Below are 18,607 nucleotides of genomic sequence, written 5' to 3' on the forward strand. Positions count from 1 at the left end.
CACATGGGAGGGCCATCTTGAAAGCCCAGTCTTAAACTCATTCTGGGGGAGTGTGGCCTTAGGCCGAGGTGTGGTTTGACCAGATCCTGTGGCCATTGGTGGAGAAGAGATCACAGGGACCAGCTCTGGGGCAGGGGGACCCAGGAAGTAGGGATGGGGTGGCATCCGTGGAGATGGAGACATATAGTTGGATCCTGTTGGGCTGGGACTGGGGGTGTGGGGTGGGGGAGAGGCGTCCAGGGTGTCCCACGTGGGAGTGCTCCTTGCTGTGTCCCAGCTTGCACACTCTCCCCCCACCGACCATGGCATTCCCAGTCTCTCTCTTTTTTTTTTGGCTGCGTTGGGTCCTCGATGCTGCGTGTGGGCTTTTTCTAGTTGTGGTGAGTGGGCGCTACTCTTCCTTGTGGTGCGCGGGCTTCTCATTGCGGTGGCTTCTATTGTTGTGGAGCACAGGCTCTAGGTGCGCGGGCTTCAGTAGTTGTGGCATGCGGGCTTCAGTAGTTGCGGCACTCGGACTCTAGAGCACAGGCTCAGTAGTTGTGGCGCACGGGCTTAGTTGCTCCACGGCATGTGGGATCTTCCCGGACCAGGGATCAAACCCGTGTCCCCTGCATTGGCAGATGGATTTTTAACCACTGCACCACCAGGGAAGTCCCTTCCTAGTCTCTTAATGTCCCGAGCAGATGTGAGCTGGGCCTTGGCCGGATGCCAGGGAGGCACTGTGAGCACTCCGAGGGTCCTGGCCCTCCCTGAGCTCAGCCTGTTGGGTGCGGCACACGCGGGGTTGCTATGGTCCAGCTGAGAGGGGAAAGCACAGGGGATTGTGGGAGAGTATACCAGATACTGGATCTACTTTGGGCCAGGGGCCCCGGGAGAACATTCTAGGCAGGGCAACAGCTGTGTTGTGAAGCTGTGAGGTGAGGCTGGGTAGGGCCCGGGAGGCAGGTGGCACATCCTGGCAGGTGTGATAAGGGGTTCAGGCGTTGGGAACCCGAATGGCATTCAGGGTGTGGAGAGACCGGCTTAGCCCATTGGCTGCCTTGTGGAGGAGGGACGGACAGGCGCAGGAGTGCAGGTGGGGAGGCCAGGGAGAGGTTGGCCTGGCGCCAGGTGAGAGATGTTGGGGCTTGGCCCAGGGCGGTGCTGTGGTGGCGAGGGCAGAGTCTACAGTGATCTCGAGGTGGGGAGCCCAGGTGACGGTCACCAAGGCACCAGGGCTGGGGGTGACACTAATAAGAGGGAGGAAGCTGAGCGAGTGTGGGACTTGGTGATGGCTGGGGCTTTAGAGCTTTCTAGGGGCTACACGGGGCTGCATTGCTCCTAGAGATTAAAGTTTTGTTCAGGTGGTTCTCAGAGACAGGACTCCAGAGCCAGGCTGCCACCCCTTCCTATCCGTGACCTCGGGCAAGTAGCTTCCCTCTCTGTGCCTCGGCCTCCTCATCTGTAGAATGGGGTGGTAGTGGTGACTCCCTCGTGGCCCTGGCACCCCATGGGTCTGTGGTGTGGCTGTCGCCTCCTGTAGGGTCTGGAGTCCCTGGTACTATAAGTTCCTAATTCTCTGACTTCGGCAGCGCCCAGTGGTGCCTTGGTTCTCGTCCAGGTTGGTCTCAGTGAGCCATTACTTTTAATTGGCTTAGTTTAAAAATTACGTCAGACCGCAGCCACCAGGAAGTTTGGTGGCTCACGGGGGAACCCTGCTCCTCCTTGGGAAACACCCCTGGACCTCGTAAACCCTGGGCACTGGGGACCGTTCTTTTGTGGAATGTGCACAAGCCTTCCCTCCCAGCCTTGACCTTGGCTGGTGCTCACAGGAGCCAGAGAGGGGATGTCAGGGCTTGGCGCTCAGCCTCCTTGAGGCTTCGTGGCTCCCATGGGGCCTTGCTGGCCTCTGGGACCTCACCTCCTCCTGGTGCTGCAGTCTTCCTCTTCATCCTCAGGACCAGCTCGATGGTTCCCACCTCTGGACCTTCACCCTCACTGTGCGTCCTGCCTGGAACACCCTGCCCCATCCTCCTCCTCCCCTGGGGGAGCCCCACCCCCAAGTCCCACCCCAGTCACTGCTGCCTTAGTTCTTCTACAGCGTGCGTTATGAGGCACCATCCTGTTCTCGTATTTCCTTTTTTTATTCCCTTAATACATATTTATTTACTTATTTATTTATTTGTGCCGGGTCTTAGTTGCGGCACGCGGGGTCTTCGTTGCCTCATGCAGGATCTTTGTTGCCACATGCGGGTTCCTTTAGTTGCAGCATGCGGGATCTTTACTTGCAGCATGCAGGATCTAGTTCCCTGACCAGGGATTGAACCCGGGCCCCCTGCATTGGGAGTGCGGAGACTTAACCGCTGGACCACCAGGGAAGTCCCTTGTATTTTCTTTCTTTCTTTCTTTTTTTAATTAATTAATTAATTATCTATCTATCTATTTATTTATTCTTGGCTGCGTTGGGTCCTTGTTGCTGCATGCGGGCTTTCTCTACTTGCGATGAGCGGGAGCTACTCTTTATTGTGGTGTGCGGGCTTCTCATTGCGGTGGCTTCTCTTGCTGCTGAGCACGGGCTCTAGGTACGCAGGCTCAGTAGTTGCGGCACGTGGGCTCTAGGGCACGCAGGCTTCAGTAGTTGTGGCTCGTGGGCTCTAGAGTGTAGGCTCAGTAGTTGCGCCACACGGGCTTAGTTGCTCCGCGGCATGTGGGATCTTCCCAGACCAGGGCTTGAACCCGTGTCCCGTGCGTTGGCAGGTGGATTCTTAACCACTGCGCCACCAAGGAAGTCCCCCTCTTATTTTCTTGATGGTCTCTCTCTCTCTCTCCCTCTGCCTCAACATCAGTGCCACCAGAGCAGGGCCGCTGACCTGCTTTGTCCATCGCTCTCCCCTGTTCCCAGTATGGGGCCTGGCACCCAGTAGGAGCTCCATCATCATGGGACAGGTGGCTAGCCATGCTCTTAAGGGCCGCTTCTGTGCTCCTTCTCTCCCGTGGGAGAGTATCCACGACTGTGTGTGCAGCACCTTTCCCTGGCCAGCCTGGCCCTGGCAGGGCCCTCTCTGTAAAGCTTATAGACCCTGCCATGGTCGGGGTGTGGCCTTGTGTCTCCATAAGGAAACCAAGCTGGGAGCTGGTGAGGGTCAGGTGGGAGCTGGTCAGGATGGCAGCCTGGGACTGTCACCTTCTCCAGTGTGTGTCTTTTCCCACATCAACAACCAGTTCTCCAGTTGTCAGTGGACACTGATCCGGTGTGCTCCAATTTAACTCAGTTCTGACACTTCCTACCTGGAGGCAGCATTACATCCCACAGGTTAAGGGGTCAGTCCCACCAGACTGTACCCCCGCACCCGCTTCAGATGCCAGTCCCAAGGCCAGGCTGTCCCCTGTGCTTCTGACCGCCCGACTCTGGATCAGAGGTTCCTGTGAGCCCCTCCTTGGGTTCAATCAGTTTTACAGAGTGGTCCACAGAACTCAGAGAAACATTTTACTCCCCAGATTCCCGGTTCATTATAGAAAGATATGTATAACTCAGGAAGAGCCAGATGGAAAAGATGCATGAGGCAAGGTATGGGGAAGGACAAGGAGCTTCTGCGCCCTGTCCGAGCTCGCCACTCTCCCGGCCCCTGCGCCTGCTCACCAACCTGAAGCTCTCTGAACGCCATTCTTTTGGGGTTTTATGGAGGATGTAGGGAATGGCTGATTAAATCATTCCCATTAGTGCTTGATTCAACTTTCAGCCTCTGTTTCCTCCCCAGAGGTCAAGGGGTGGGACTGAAGTTTCCAACCTTCTAATCACAGCTGGCTGGTTTCCCTGATAACCAGCCCCCATCCTTAGGTGCATTCCAAGTCACCTCATTAACATAAACTTAGGTATGACTGAGAGGGGCTTGTTGTGAATATCACTCTTATCACTAGAACATTCCAAGGATTTTAGAAGCTCTGTGTCAGAAGTGGAGGGAAGACCGAATACATATTTCTTATCATAAATCGTAATGTCATACCTTCCCAGTGGCCAGAATGTGTCCTAGAATGGGAGGTGTTCACAACTTGTCTCAAATCTGGGGGTGGGGGGCGTTGAGGACCACACAGACTTGGAGGTGCCATGTGCTTTGCCCCCTTCCTGCTCAGCTGAAAGCTCTGAAGAGTTCCTCAAGTCTGGATCCCTTCGGTTATGTGGTGCGCAGGGTCTCCCAGGTGTCTCTGAGCCCCAAGTTGTTCCTCCTGGGCTGTGTCGGCCAGACCAGCATGTTTGTTGATAGGTTGGGGAAGGCAGACCCCCATCTCCGCTGCCCGGGGTCAGCCTGGTTGTTCTGCTCTTTGTTGGGTTGAGAATGGAGAAGGGATGGGACATGCTCCCAAAGGTCAGGACAGAACCGTCACACACACCCCTGAAGCGCTGAAACCCCAGGGAGCATCGGAAGTTACCCTAAGCCCGGCAGCTGAGCTATCTGCGCGCTGTCTCTGGGCCTGGCACTATCTGATTGCTTTATCACATCGCTAACCCTGGGCTCTCTCTGTTGTCTTGTGTCACTGTGGAGAAACTGAGGCACTCCCACCTCCCTCTCATCCTCCTGTCACCTCCCCAAGTCATGCTGTGGTGCCTGACTTGGCGTTCTCCAGGCCCGAGGGGCTGTTTTTTAAAAAAAATTCATTTTTTTAATGCTTTATCAAGTTTTAGCATTCCGTATTCTTTTTTTTCTTTATAAATTTATTGATTTTATTTATTTTTGGTTGCACTGGGTCTTCGTTGCTGCACACAGGCTTTCTCTAGTTGCGGCGAGCGGGGGCTCCTCTTCGTTGCAGGCACATGCTTCTCGTTGTGGTAGCTTCTTTTGTTTCGGAGCACTGGCTCTAGGCGTGTGGGCTTCAGTAGTTGTGGCACACGGGCTCAGTAGTTGTGGCTTGCGGGCTCTAGAGCACAGGCTCAGTAGTTGTGGCGCACAGGCTTAGTTGCTCCGTGGCATGTGGGATCTTCCCAGACCAGGGCTCGAACCCATGTCGCCTGCATTGGCAGGTGGATTCTTAACCACTGCGCCACCAGGGAAGCCCCCGTATTCTTAAAGATATCCAGTAATGTTTTCTTCTTATTACATGTTTCTCCTATCTTTTTCTTCTTTCTATATCCTTGATCCTTTTTCTTTTTTCTTTTTTTTGGGGGGGGCCACACCACTCAGCTTATGGGATCTTAGTTCCCCGACCAGGGCTTGAACCTGGGCCCCCTGCAGTGGAAGCGCAGAGTCCTAACCACTGGACCACCAGGGAAGTCCTGAGGGCACCTTCTTGAAAGGCATGCCTGGGAGATGCCCGAGGCGGAGTGTTGGCTACTGAACACAGTGGGGACCCACATGGGAGTCATGGGGTGGGGGAAGTCCTCCTACGCTTCGGCACCTAATGCTTTGTAACAGGCCACCTAGTAATTAAGTTTTATTAAGCAGTTACTATGCACCAGGCACCGTGGAGTACAGAGACCAAAACCAAGTCCCTCGCAGTCCCTTCTTGCAGCTCTGACTTTAGCAGGGGACACACAAGCACATGGTGAGTCAGTGTGGAGTGCCGCGAAGGGCCAGCTGGTCTGGGTGGGCCTCCCCAAGCAGAGTTGGTTAGAGCCAAGACCTGAAGGAGGCAGGGAACAAGTCCTGGGCGGAGGGCAGAACCTCCTTCTAGAAAAAAACTGCAAGTGCGTTCACTGACCCCATGGGACGCGGATGGGATGCCCTGCAGTGGCTAAGGGTGGCTGGCTCTTCGGAGTTGGCAGCTCAGCTGCTCGCCGAGGGCCCGCTTTATCCTTGATTCCTGCTGTGCCCTGGGCTGGTCCCGTGGAGCCTCCGGGGACTGATCACACGTGGCTGGCCCTTCTTCCAGGGAAGCCTGCTGCCGGGGTCCGGTGGGGTGCCTGTGTGGCCGTCAAAATGCTGTAGCAGGGCCCAGGGACCTGAGGGACTGGCTTTGTTATCTGAGCACAAGGAAAGGAAGGTTTGAAAACGCTGCAGCTGCTCTGGGGATAGACCAACGCTGCAGCGGGGCCTGGAGACCAGGGCAGGCAGAGCTGGTGGTGGCTCGACCTGGGCTGCTGGGGATGAGTTGAGAGGGTGCTCTCCAGGCATTGCAGGCCATTAGCTCAGCCTCAAGGCCTCTGAATTACTCTTTGAGACCGTACATCGTTAAAAAAAATCACCTCCCCCATCCAAGCACTTACAGGGCTGTGGAAACTCAGGCTAAATACTCCGCCTATTTGTCATATTGTTTTGTTTTGTTTTGTTTTTTGCGGTACGCGGGTGTCTTACTACTGTGGCCTCTCCCGTTGTAGAGCACAGGCTCTGGACGCGCAGGCTCAGCGGCCATGGCTCACGGGCCCAGCCATTCCGCGGCATGTGGGATCTTCCCGGACCGGGGCACGAACCCGTGTCCCCTGCATCGGCAGGCGAACTCTCAACCACTGCGCCACCAGGGAAGCCCATGTCATATTTTAATTTTCCTCACGGGGAAACTGAGGCACAGAGGGGGAGCCTGGCCAGTGGGCATCACCCCCACCTTTTCTCCATCTCCTGTAGACTCCCCTGTGTCCAGAGCATCCTCAGAGCACGGGGAAAGGTGTCCACTTCAGAAAGACCACGCATGCATGAGGTAGGCCAGGGCTGAGTCGGGCAGGCCGCCCCTCTAGGAGACACCTCCTGGTTCCTGGTACGTTGAATCTCTCTTCTGAGCGCCTCTGGCACCTGCTGTGACATGCTTGTGCCGAGTCCATCTTCCTCATCAGACCAGGACCCTGGCTCTGGTCTGGACCTGTGCCGTCAAGAAGTGCATTGGGAACGAGGGAGGGAGGGGGAGATAGCAGGTGGTCCCATCAGACCCTGTTCCTGTCTAGTCTCCCGTATATCCAGCTTGGTGGCCGTGGTGGTGCTGGGCCACCTCACGGAAGCTGGAGCAGGGACCATACTACCTTTCCGTCAGTCATTTTAGTTGTAAACGTAATTACAGCGCACCTACTGTGTGCTCAGAGTACTGTTCCCCGGGGACACAGAACAACACAGATTCAGATCCCTGCCTTGTGGGGTGGACCTTCTCCTGGGGATCAGAGAAAATACATAGGCTGACAAGGTAAACCATATTAGAAGGTGGCAGGTACTTGGGCGATCCTAAGGAAGGGAAGGGGGAAAGAGACTGAGGAGGTTTGGGGTCAGAGCAGGCCTGATGGAGAAGGAGAGGTGACATTCAAGCAGAAACCTAGATGGGGAGAGGGAGGGACCCGTAAGGGTATCTGTAGGCAGAGAGAAGAGTCGGTGCAAAGGCCCTGAGGCAGGAGTGGGGGGCTTGGAGTGTGAGAAACCAGGCAAGCCAGTGTAGCTGGAGGGGAGGGAGTTGGGGTCAGAAGCTGGGGGGAAGGAAATTTTGTAGCGCCCTGCAACATGTGGTGAAGACTTCAGCTCTTTTTTTGGGGGCGGGGGGCCGCACCGTGTGGCTTGTGGGATCTTAGTTCCAGGACCGGGGATCGAACCTGTGCCCCTTGCATTGGAAGCGCAGAGTCTTCACCCCTGGACCGCCAGGGAAGTCCCAAGACTTTGGCTTTTACTGGGGTGAGGTGGGAGCTATGGAGGGTTTCAAGGAGCAGAGGCTGAGGTCTGGCTTTAAGAGGGTCAGTGCTTGTGGGCGGAGAGGAAGGAGGGTTGGCAGAACCTTTCTTAGTTGGTGTGAGCCTGGAATGTAGCCCATGGTTCCTAAGTGACGAGGAGCCCAGTAAAGAAGGCAGGCTGTGAGGGATGGGCCTGGCTGAATCCTTGACCTTCCTGTTAGGCACAGAAGGTATGGTTTCTTCTGTCCACTGACCCTCTGGGGAAGAAGTTGTGGCTCTCCAGCACCATCTCCTGCACATCTTTCACTCACACAAAAGGTCTGGCAGAAGGGAAGGCTGCCTGCCACACACACTAGGCTCTGGGAGGCTACAGCTGGCAGGTCCTGGTCCCATAAACACAATCTGGGGTGACCTGGCTCTGCCAGGGGAGGAGGTCCAAGATGCACAATGGGGTTCCAGGTGGCATGGAGTCAGGGAAGGCTCCCTGGAAGAGGCAACAGGCAGGCCGGCCTGGCAGGGGAGAGGTTTGCAAGGGACAGGGCCTGTGTCCTGGTCCGCAGCCCCTTTCCCATCCTCCATTCCCCTGCAGTCTAGGAAGGGGGATGGCACCTTGCAAGTGCTGAGCCCAGGGCCTTGAGCCAGAAGAGAGCTGAGGTTTGCTTTGTGGGTTGGAGGACTGTTCCATTTTTGGTGGCTGCTGCAGGAAGAGCAACGGAGTATTTCCTCTTGTCCCTGTGGAGGGCTGGAGCATGACCGTCCTTGGGAACTGGGTCAGCTGAAGGGGGTGGGGTGGTTGGTCCTGTACCCTCCAGCCAGCGTCTTCATTGCCCTGCTCCCGAGTGGCCAGTGCCCACATTGGGTAAGATCCTCAGTGATCTGATCGCGGAGTCCCCCTGACCCCCGCAGCAGAGGTTAGAGAGGTGAAGAGCCTGTCTGTGGCCTCACAGAGGCCATGTGACTCGAGTGCCACCATCTGGAGACAGATGATCTGAACTCCAAATCCCAGTTCCGCCACTGAGCTTGAGCCAGGTTGTGTCACCTCTCTGGCCTCAGTTTCCCTGTCTGTGATATGGGCATTATGGAGGTGCCTACCTGCTAAGGTGCTCACTTGTGAGGAACAAATGGGACCACATGCAGGGCCTGGCCAGAGCAAACAAGGCCTGACTGTTGGCCATAGTTTGTTCGGTTATGGTGATAGGATGGCGAACCTCTTTGCATTCATTTCTTTCTGCTGTGTTCCACCTCTGGGTAGAGATTCTTCACCTGCCTGGCCTTTCTCTGTCGCAGGGGTCTTTCTCCATCCTTTCTTCGGATGCAGCTGATGGTAACACTGTGCTGTGATTTATGTAGCCAGGTCTCCTCCTGGTGGACATTGAGGCAATTTCTTGTCTTTTACTGTGAGAAACAGCGCTACAGTGTACATCTTTGCATCTCTGCCAAGAACCAGTTCTTTAGGCTGTTTACCAGTGAGACTTAACTTCCCTCTTTTTTTTTTTTTTTTTTTTCTTTTTGCGGTATGCGGGCCTCTCACTGTTGTGGCCTCTCCCGTTGCGGAGCACAGGCTCCGGATGCGCAGGCCCAGCGGCCATGGCTCACTGGCCCAGCCGCTCCGCGGCATATGGGATCCTCCCAGACCGGGGCACGAACCCGTATCCCCTGCATCGGCAGGCGGACTCTCAACCACTGCGCCACCAGGGAGGCCCTAACTTCCCTCTTTTTAGCATCACTTGCAGGAGCCGTGATCTCTGGGCCTAGAAGGTCCCCCCTCCCCAACATATACTGTGAAAATTCAAACACATGGAAAAGTCAGGAATTGTACAGGGAATGCCTATAGACTCAGCACCTACGTCCTGCGATGAACATTTTTTCTTCCTGCTTTATCCACATTGTGCTTTGGATTTCTCTGCCTTGATGATAGGACCAGCACTGTCATTAGTCACTTTTATTTCCCTTCATCTCAGTGTCAATAACGGCTTTCAGACACCCCGGGCTCAGAAGGCCTGAAGAAGCCAGAAAGCATTTCTCTTGAGGGGTTCACGTCTAGGTCAGGGGGCCCCATGAACAGCCAGGAGGGGAGGAGGGGCAGCGAGATGGGCTTTGGTGAGGCCAGTGGTGCTGCCTGCTCCCCATCCCGTGCGGGTGCCTTGGGGAAGGAGGACAGTGAGTCCCAGGGACACGCACCGGGGATCTCGCCTGGCTAGAGGGAGCTGGCGGCTCAGGATCCCACCAGGGCAGCAGCTTGCGGCCCTTCTGACTGAGATTCTGCATCACGACCCAGGACCATCTCATGTAATATAACACCAAAGCAGAAGCTTCATCAAACATACATCACTGCACTCTGGGTGATGCATGCTGATCTTTCGTATGCTGTTCATCAAAAAAAAGAATAAGTGCTGTTCGCATCCGCCTGTTGGTTGTTGTCTTTTGTTTTTTGTGGGGTTTTTTGTTTTGTTTGTGATTTTTTTTTTTATACTCATAATATGTCATGACGTGTTGTTTTGCAAAACGCTTCATGAGAATGTCCATTCCACAGAGTCAGGATTTTTGCCAGTTTTGTACCTTGTGGAATCCCTGAGGTCTGGAAGTGGGGCATGGTCTATAGGAGGGCCCCCCTCAGATACTTGTCAAGAGAATGAATCTGTTGCTCCCCAAATTCCTGGAAGGCCTGTAACTGATTCTTCACTTTCTCTGCTTGACAAAGCACCTGTCCCAGAAGGCCATCTGTTCCCCCGCACACAGCGAGACCACTTCTCTTTCTCATTTGGAACATCTTTCTTCCCTTTTCAGAATATGCCGAGTTTTTGCACTGCAAGTCCAAAAAGTTTACAGACTTCGAGGAAGTCCGGCAGGAGATTGAAGCCGAGACCGACAGGGTCACGGGGACCAACAAAGGCATCTCCCCAGTGCCCATCAACCTGCGGGTCTACTCGCCACACGGTAGGCAACAGGGACCCCTCACATACGGGGGCAGTGGAAGGCTGACTCCGCGGGTCACGCGTCGGGTCGGCCTCAGTCTCAAGAATATGGCCCCTCCCATTTCTCTTCACACACAACACAGCCCTCTTGATCCGTATCTTCCCACGTCTGATCTCAGCTCTAAGAAAAACAGCATGCCAGGGAGACTGTCGGGAATGATGGAGTCTGGGGTGAATTGCAGCTCGTATGTTCCTTTTAAAGGGGCAGCCACGGCTCGGTTCCCTGGTGAATGGTGGCCACACAGTGATGCCAGCCCAAGGCAGCCAGGTCTTCTCGTTCTTCAAGAGGAGCCAGAAAGCCATATTTTTCTGCATAACATCCCGATTTTAAAACTGCATCATTTAAACAGAGCAAGCAGCCTGTAGCCATGTATAACCTCTGACCCAGAGGCATGGATTGCTAACTTAATTGGTATTTGGTGAATATTGCCGCTGACTCCTAACACCTCAGTATGGGTTCTTTGTGATGAGTTTATTTATTTGTTTGTTTGTTTATTTATTTATTTGTTGGCCACGCCACGTGGCTTGCAGGATATTACTTCCCCAACCAGGGATTGAACCCACGCCCTTGGCAGTGAAAGCGCAGAGTCCTAACCACTGGACTGCCAGGGAATTGCCAGTTTATTTATTTTTGAATAAATGATGCCTGTACATGGCTCATATTCAAGTTATAAAAGGGTATATCCAGCGAAAACCTGCCTTGCCCCCCCAAATTAAAAATATATTTCATGTTCTCGAAATGATACATAATGCCTATGTAGGCAGTTATGAACATGTATGTATAAATTGTGTATATGTGTTTCACAACTTTTACTCAAATTGTAGCATGGTATAAAAGTCATTGATGCCTCTTTTTTTTTTTTTTTTTGCGGTACGCGGGCCTCTCACTGTTGTGGCCTCTCCTGTTGCGGAGCACAGGCTCCGGACGCGCAGGCTCAGCGTCCATGGCTCACGGGCCCAGCCGCTCCACGGCATGTGGGATCTTCCCGGACCGGGGCATGAACCCGTGTCCCCTGCATCGGCAGGTGGACTCTAAACCACTGTGCCACCAGGGAAGCCCAATGCCTCTTTTTTGTATGAGTGCATCTCAGAGTGTGCTTCTTACCAGAGTATCATCTTTTTGTTTTTAATAGTTCCTTAGTATTGGCTGAATTGATGGGCTGAAATTTATTCAGCCATTGAGAGTAATTCCAGTCTGCAAATGCAAATGTCCAGATTGAAAACTGTATCGCTGATAATAGCTATAAATGGAGTATAACTTTAAAAAATTGTGAATCACTATATTATATACCTGTAACTTATATAATATTGTATTTCAACTATACTTCAGTAAAAAAAAAAATAGTCACTCCATTAAAAAAACAAAGCTGTCTCACTGAAATAGAGTACAGGAGGGTGTCTGTAAGATGGGATTCCTAGGAGGGAGTTTTCGGGTCAAAAGGTGGGATCCAGGGCTTCCCTGGTGGCGCGGTGGTTGAGAGTCCGCCTGCCGATGCAGGGGGCGCGGGTTCGTGCCCCGGTCCGGGAAGATCCCACATGCCGCGGAGCGGCTGGGCCCGTGAGCCATGGCCGCTGAGCCTGCATGTGTGAGAGGCCCGCGTACCGAAAAAAAAAAAAAAAAAAAAAGAGGTGGGATCCAGTTGGAGGGCAGGAGAAATCCTGAGGCCTGACCCCCAGCACTTGGAGAAGTGGGCCAGGTCCCTGCAAGGCTGTGCTGCCTCCCTTGCCCTGGCTCTGACAGCCTCTCCCTCTGCTTTCCCTCCCAGTGTTGAACCTGACCCTCATTGACCTCCCGGGCATCACCAAGGTGCCTGTGGGGGACCAGCCCCCAGACATTGAGTACCAGATCAAGGACATGGTCCTGCAGTTCATCAGCCGGGAGAGCAGCCTCATCCTCGCCGTGACCCCCGCCAACATGGACCTGGCCAACTCGGATGCCCTCAAGCTGGCCAAGGAGGTCGACCCCCAAGGTACCCCCCGAGCCCCACGGCAGCAGCTCCCTCTCTCCGGCGCCTTGGAGCATCACGACTTGCCCCACATCCTCGATTCCACGTCACTGGCGTTCTCTTTGGCGCACAGCCTCCCCAGGAAAAGGCCTGGGACACAGAATTTCCTATGAGGGCCAGCAGTTCCGGGGGGCATCCCTTGGGAGGCCAGTGTGTGGCATTTGGCATTGCTCCTTGGAAAGCTGGTCCCTGCTTCGCCTGTGCAGAAGGCTAGTCCAGGGGGCTGGGAAGAGGGCAGCCCTCCTTGGGCACAGATGCGAGTCCAAATCCCCCCTCTAGAAGTTCCTCTTCCTCCTGTCGAAATGGCAACAGCAGTCCTAACTTGTAGAGCTGTCACGAGGACTGGAGGTCTCTCCATCACTGTTCGGGGGGTCCGGCAGGGAAGGTGAAAGGATGACGAGTTAATGAAGCCAGTTGGGGCAGGAGAGAGTGGTGGAGACTGGGGCAGGCTCTGTTTCGGCCTTGGGAACCCTGCAGGGGACAAAGTTGAGAGGGGCCCCCTGCCACCAGTGAGCTGATATTCCAGTGGGAGCAACAGAATCCCCCACTGGAAATAAGCAAGTGGAATAACTTCCGGTAGTGGTAATCACTGGATGGAAATAGAACCCACTGCGGGAGGCTGGGGTGGAAGGGAGTGCAGTCACGGGCCTCTGAAGACGTGAGGTTCTGGGCAAGATCAGAATGAGAAAAAGAGGCAAAACCCAGGAAAATGGACAGTGGGTGCTAAAGAGCGGGGGTGCCCAGGACACAGCAGGGAGGCCAGTGTGGCCAGAGCAGAGTGAGCTAAAGGGAGGGCGCGGGAGCGAGGGCCGAGAGGGGCCAGGACCAGTCGAGCAGGCCCCGTGGGCTGCGGTGGGGAGTTGGGTGTGCTCTGAGAGCGGCGGGGGGTTAGCAGAGTACGACACGCACTGAAATACGTTCTCCAGATTGTCTGCCGACTGCCTGGATCCCACAGTGTTTTGGAAGGAGTTGGGGACCAGTGTGGAGTTGGGGGAGACTGGCTCTGTGGCTCACGCTCCCTAGTCTGTAGGCCTGGGGGACAGTCGGCGAAGGGGGCTCCTTTCCCGCCGGGACTGTGAGCTCCTCAAAGCTCAGGGCTCTGGCAGCTCTTCCCCAGGGTCATCCAGGTGTGCTTTCCTGGGAGGGGCCACCCCTGCCCACAGTGCCCCCCTCAAACCTTCCTGTCCCCCTTGTCCAGTCCCAGGAAATAGCGTGTGACCGTGACTGCAGAGGCTAGATCAGGCAGCGAGGATGTGCGGTTGAAAACAGTTAAGTGAACTTGATGCTGGCGTTCTTCCAGAAAAAAGTAGCTTTCTAACTTTGAAAGTATTCATGATATTATCCCCAAAATGTCATGTCACCATTGTAAAATGTAGGACCTAACATGTGACCGCTCCTCTCCCCCCGCAGGTACTGGTGGCCACACTTGGCAAATATTCTTTCAGAGTTTGTTCTTCCATGTAAAGTCACATTTTTAGAAATGGGATGGTCTTTCCTTATTTTTTCTGTAGTGTGTGTGTGTTTACCTATTACCATAGGGACATAGGTCCATAGCCATCCATCGTGCGGCCCATTGCTGTCTTTGTTTTGTTCTTGAACATTTGGGTTGTTTCTGAGCTTTTAGGAACAGTGCTTCAGTGAGATTGGACATTTCTAATAAAGTAGATGCCCCCAGACCCCCTCCCCAGTTATATCTCTCTACCTTGGGCTGCCTCTGCCCTCCCCAAGCTTCACACGGCTAGAACAGAGGGGCCCTCAGGCACCAGCAGGGGCAGTTGATCGATCTGCAGGGTTCCCTCGATTCTGGGCAACTTGGGACGAAGAGAAATTCCATGGGGTGGTTTCCAGTGTGGAATTTTGGCCATTCAGATGAGAGGTAACCCTAGAAAGAATTGTCACGGGTTAGCATGTTACGTTGCATGCCACTCAGCACAGTGTGGAGATTCTGACCTGGGGTTCAAGTTTGATGAGGTTGCCCCCTGATGCTGCAACAAGACGCCGTCGCTGGTCGTACCAGTGATGACAGTGGCCAGCGTTTATTGATTGAACATTGGCCACGTGCCAGGTTTATCCTCATGGACGACCCCCTGAGATTGGTGTGTTACTGCCTTCATTTGACATGAGGGAAACTAGGGTCCAGGCAGGTGATGTTATGGTTTGTCCCAGGTCACACGGCCTGGAAGCGGGGGGATCCAGCTGGGCCCCAGGTGGCCCGGGGTCGCCAGCCCGTGCTCCTTCCTCATGGCGCCCTCTGACCTCTGTGCTCTTTCAGGCCTGCGGACCATCGGCGTCATCACCAAGCTCGACCTAATGGATGAAGGCACTGATGCCAGGGACATCCTGGAGAACAAGCTGCTCCCCTTGAGAAGAGGTGCGGCCCGGGAGGGCCTGGGGGCTACAGGGCAGGGGAGGGCAGGCAAGATGGGTGGGCTTGAGCAGCAGGAGAGCTGGTGCACCTTTGCTTTTGGAAGATGATTTGTTTTTGTTATCTTTACTGAAACCCCAGCAAATGCTCACAGATACATTCACCATCCCATTTCCCCACTGCCCAGAAGTAACTGCTTTTCTGTTCCATTGTAGAACCTTCTTTTTTTTTTCTGCCCGAGTGAACACAGGTAGCTTTTTCTTCTGATTTGCGTGCATTCATTTTTCAGTCACACAGTGAACGCCTACTCACTTTGGCAACAGAAAACGAGTGTCCAGAAGAAGGAAACTGAAATCATCCACAGCGCAACTTCTCCCCCTATTTAATGCTCTGTGGTTCTCCTTCCCAAGAGTTCCCGAGGATTTGTAACTTTTCTTAATGTTCAATACTTGCTTTCAAACATCCTCTCAAGTGGAGAGAAAAGTGCAAGGAGAACCACTGGCCCAGCCTCACTGCTAATCACATACAGCTAACCTTCAGTGCCCCAAATATCCTCTCCTGTTGTTCTTTCCTCCCTTGGGGGATCATGAAGCAAATCCTAGGCATTCTATCATTTGACACGTAAATACCTATGATTCTATTCAAACAGCTCCTCCTCCGGCCACTTTATCTGTACTGCTTCACTTGGGATCTGGCCAATTGTAGTTCCCTATAAACCAGTCATTTGATCTAGACAGAGGCTGATTAGGCTCATGTTTAGTTTAGTTTCAGATATTCTGACAAGAGTAGCCCAAGTATTTTTATTTTCAATGAAATGAGAATAGCAAACATGTATTAAGTACCTATTACATATCAGGCACTGTTCTGCACTCTTGGTGTGGAAGAACCCATTTAATCCCCGTAACAATCCAATGCAGTGGCTCTGTGCTCATCCCCATTTTATGGATGAAGAAACTGAGGCACCGAGAGGCTAAATCCCTTGCCCCAGCTCACAAGGCTGGCAGGTGGCAGAGCTGGTTTGGAACGCCAGCTCTCCAGCGCCACACCGCCTGGTGACCTGCTTTTCCATTTCACTTAGCAAAATAGCAGAATGTGTCCCTGTGAACATTCCCTTGAAGGCAAATACTCTTCAAAATGACTGTAAAAGATCCTGTGGGGTCCCTCATGTGGGGGTACATGGACCGTTACTCAGACCCCATTTGGTGGACACTTCGGTTGGTTCCTGTTTTTCACTGTGGCACAGTGTAGAATAGGTATTAATATCCCGCAAGATTAGCTTTCCCCCATTGCCCTTATATATATATATTTTTTTTTTGCGATACGCAGGCCTCTCACTGTTGTGGCCTTTCCCGTTGCGGAGCACGGGCTCCGGACGCGCAGGCTCAGCAGCCATGGCTCACAGGCCTAGCCGTTCCGCGGCATGTGGGATCTTCCCAGACCGGGGCACTAACCCGTGTCCCCTGCATCGGCAGGCGAACTCTCAACCACTGCGCCACCAGGGAAGCCCTGCCCTTGTTTTTGAAGTTTTTTTTTTCTGTTTCTAAAGCTCGGATTGTGGAATTCATCTTCTCCAGAGCTTTTCTCTTTCCAGCCCCTCACACCATGCTGAATATAACTTCTTCCTCCAAACACATGGGTTGCTTTTCAGGACTGTACTCAGTGTTTGCATTCTCCGTGTTGCTTCTGAGTAATGCGTATGGCTTGTCACCTCCTCTGTGAGTGACTTGTAGGGCAAGATCCATGTCTACACCCGCACACTGCCCAGTCCCGTGCAAAAAGGGGGGCATCTGGGCTCCTTGGCTTGCCTGGCACTGCCCTGACCTGACCCTCTCTCCCCACAGGCTACATTGGCGTGGTGAACCGCAGCCAGAAGGACATTGAGGGCAAGAAGGACATCCGCGCAGCGCTGGCGGCGGAGAGGAAGTTTTTCCTCTCTCACCCAGCCTACCGGCACATGGCGGACCGCATGGGCACCCCACACCTGCAGAAGACTCTGAATCAGGTACACAAGGGTTTTGTGCAGTTGCTCAGGCTGCGCACTGCACAACAGCTGCCATCCACAATGCCATTGGCCTTGGTCTAGAGCAGCACTTGTTTTAGCAAAATGGGTTCAGTGAACATGTGACTCAGGGCCTGGAGAAGAGGGTGTGCAGTAAGTCTGTACTGGTACTCTTATTACCATCACTACTACTGGTACCATTATTCTACTTTTATTTTCAAAAAAAATTTTATTGAGGTATATAGTTGATTTACAACGTTGGGTTAATTTCTGCTGTACAGCAAAGTGATTCAGTTATACATATATATATTCTTTTTCATATTCTTTTCCATTATGGTCTGTCACAGGATATTGACTCTAGTTCCCTGGGTTATACGGTAGGACCTTGTTGTTTATTACCATTATTTTAATTACCACCGTAATTATTTAGTCACGTACCCGGAAGTTTGCACACAGTTCCTGACACTGATGACCTGGGTTACGAACGCCTCGCCTGAACAAACACCGGGTGGCTAGCAGCGCTCGACAGTAGCCAAGTGGGAGGACTTTGGAGTCTGGCCTTCCTTGGTCCAAAGCCCAGCCCCGCTCCTCCGAGCCTCCCTGTCCATCAGGCGGGAATCGTCCGCATCCCTGCCCCCAGGGCTGGCGTCTGCTACATGAAATGCAGCACATAGCAAATGCCAGCAACTCTGGTATCTCACTGCTTTTCTAGTGTTATTTTTTCCCACAGGTAGTATATTCACAGGGCTTATAAAAAGAAACAGTGTTTAAAAGTATATAGTGGGGGCTTCCCTGGTGGTACAGTGGTTGGGAGTCCGCCTGATGATGCAGGGGACACGGGTTCGTACCCCGGTCCGGGAAGATGCCACATGCCGCAGAGCGGCTGGGCCCGTGAGCCATGGCCGCTGAGCCTGCGTGTCCGGAGCCTGTGCTCCGCAACGGAAGAGGCCACAGCAGTGAGAGGCCCGCGAACCGCAAAAAAAAAAAAAAAAGGATATAGTGAAGCACCCCCATCTGCCCCTGCTTCCTACCCCTAGGGCACCACTGTTAACACCGCCAGAGTTTCTTTCTGTTCATAAAAGCAAAAAGGACTTCTGAGAATCACATTTCTCTCTTTCTTGCATAGTCATGGATAACCGCCCCTTGGTTTTTTGTTTTTTGTTTTTATTTTGCTCAGCAGTATCTCCTGGAACTCTGTCCCTACAGAAAAAGCTTCCTCACTCTTTTTCGTGGCCCTGTAGTAGTCCCTGAACACATGGGTCTTAGTCTGTTTAACCAGGCTCTTTTTGGCAGGCTGGTTGCTCATGTTCCTAGTCAGTAAAAGGCTGCTGTTTCATAACATCGTTTTGCATGTGTGCCAGTTTCTACGAGAGTAAAATCCCTAATGTGGGATTATGTAGCTATACTGTAGCAGGCGGTGTGGTCCTTAGTGGCCCCGGGGTTACGAGGAATTCCCCCTCAGTGCTATATGGTAGCATCTCGGATGGGGCAGGGCCTCCGAGCGACAGTCTGAGTCCTTCATGACTGCAGTGGACACAGTGGCAACGTGGGAGCTGGGCCCTGTCCTTAGGGAAGGGATGTTTCTAATTGGGGGCACCAGGTGGAGGCACAGTCGAGTGTTAGGCAGTGATGGGGCCGGGAAGAGAGCAGGAAGGCAGAGCAGGCAGCTCAGCAGAACAAAGAGGGAAGTAAGTGTCCGGTGGGAGGGGC

General features: G+C 53.4%; 1 protein-coding gene across 9 annotated transcripts in view; it reads left to right on the plus strand.

The window, feature by feature from the left end:
* DNM2 (dynamin 2) overlaps positions 1 to 18,607 on the plus strand; it is a 93,747-nt gene that overhangs the window by 36,219 nt on the left and 38,921 nt on the right. For all 9 annotated transcript variants that reach the window (XM_082621383.1, XM_082621382.1, XM_082621376.1 and 6 more), the window contains exons 3-6: positions 10,340 to 10,489; positions 12,294 to 12,497; positions 14,806 to 14,904; positions 16,740 to 16,900. In XM_082621383.1, coding sequence (XP_082477509.1) covers positions 10,340 to 10,489; positions 12,294 to 12,497; positions 14,806 to 14,904; positions 16,740 to 16,900 — 614 coding nt within the window. The remainder of the gene's footprint in view (positions 1 to 10,339; positions 10,490 to 12,293; positions 12,498 to 14,805; positions 14,905 to 16,739; positions 16,901 to 18,607) is intronic.

This window comes from Mesoplodon mirus (assembly GCF_964341445.2).
Source record: "Mesoplodon mirus genome assembly, chromosome: 5".
Lineage (NCBI taxonomy): Eukaryota > Metazoa > Chordata > Mammalia > Artiodactyla > Ziphiidae > Mesoplodon > Mesoplodon mirus.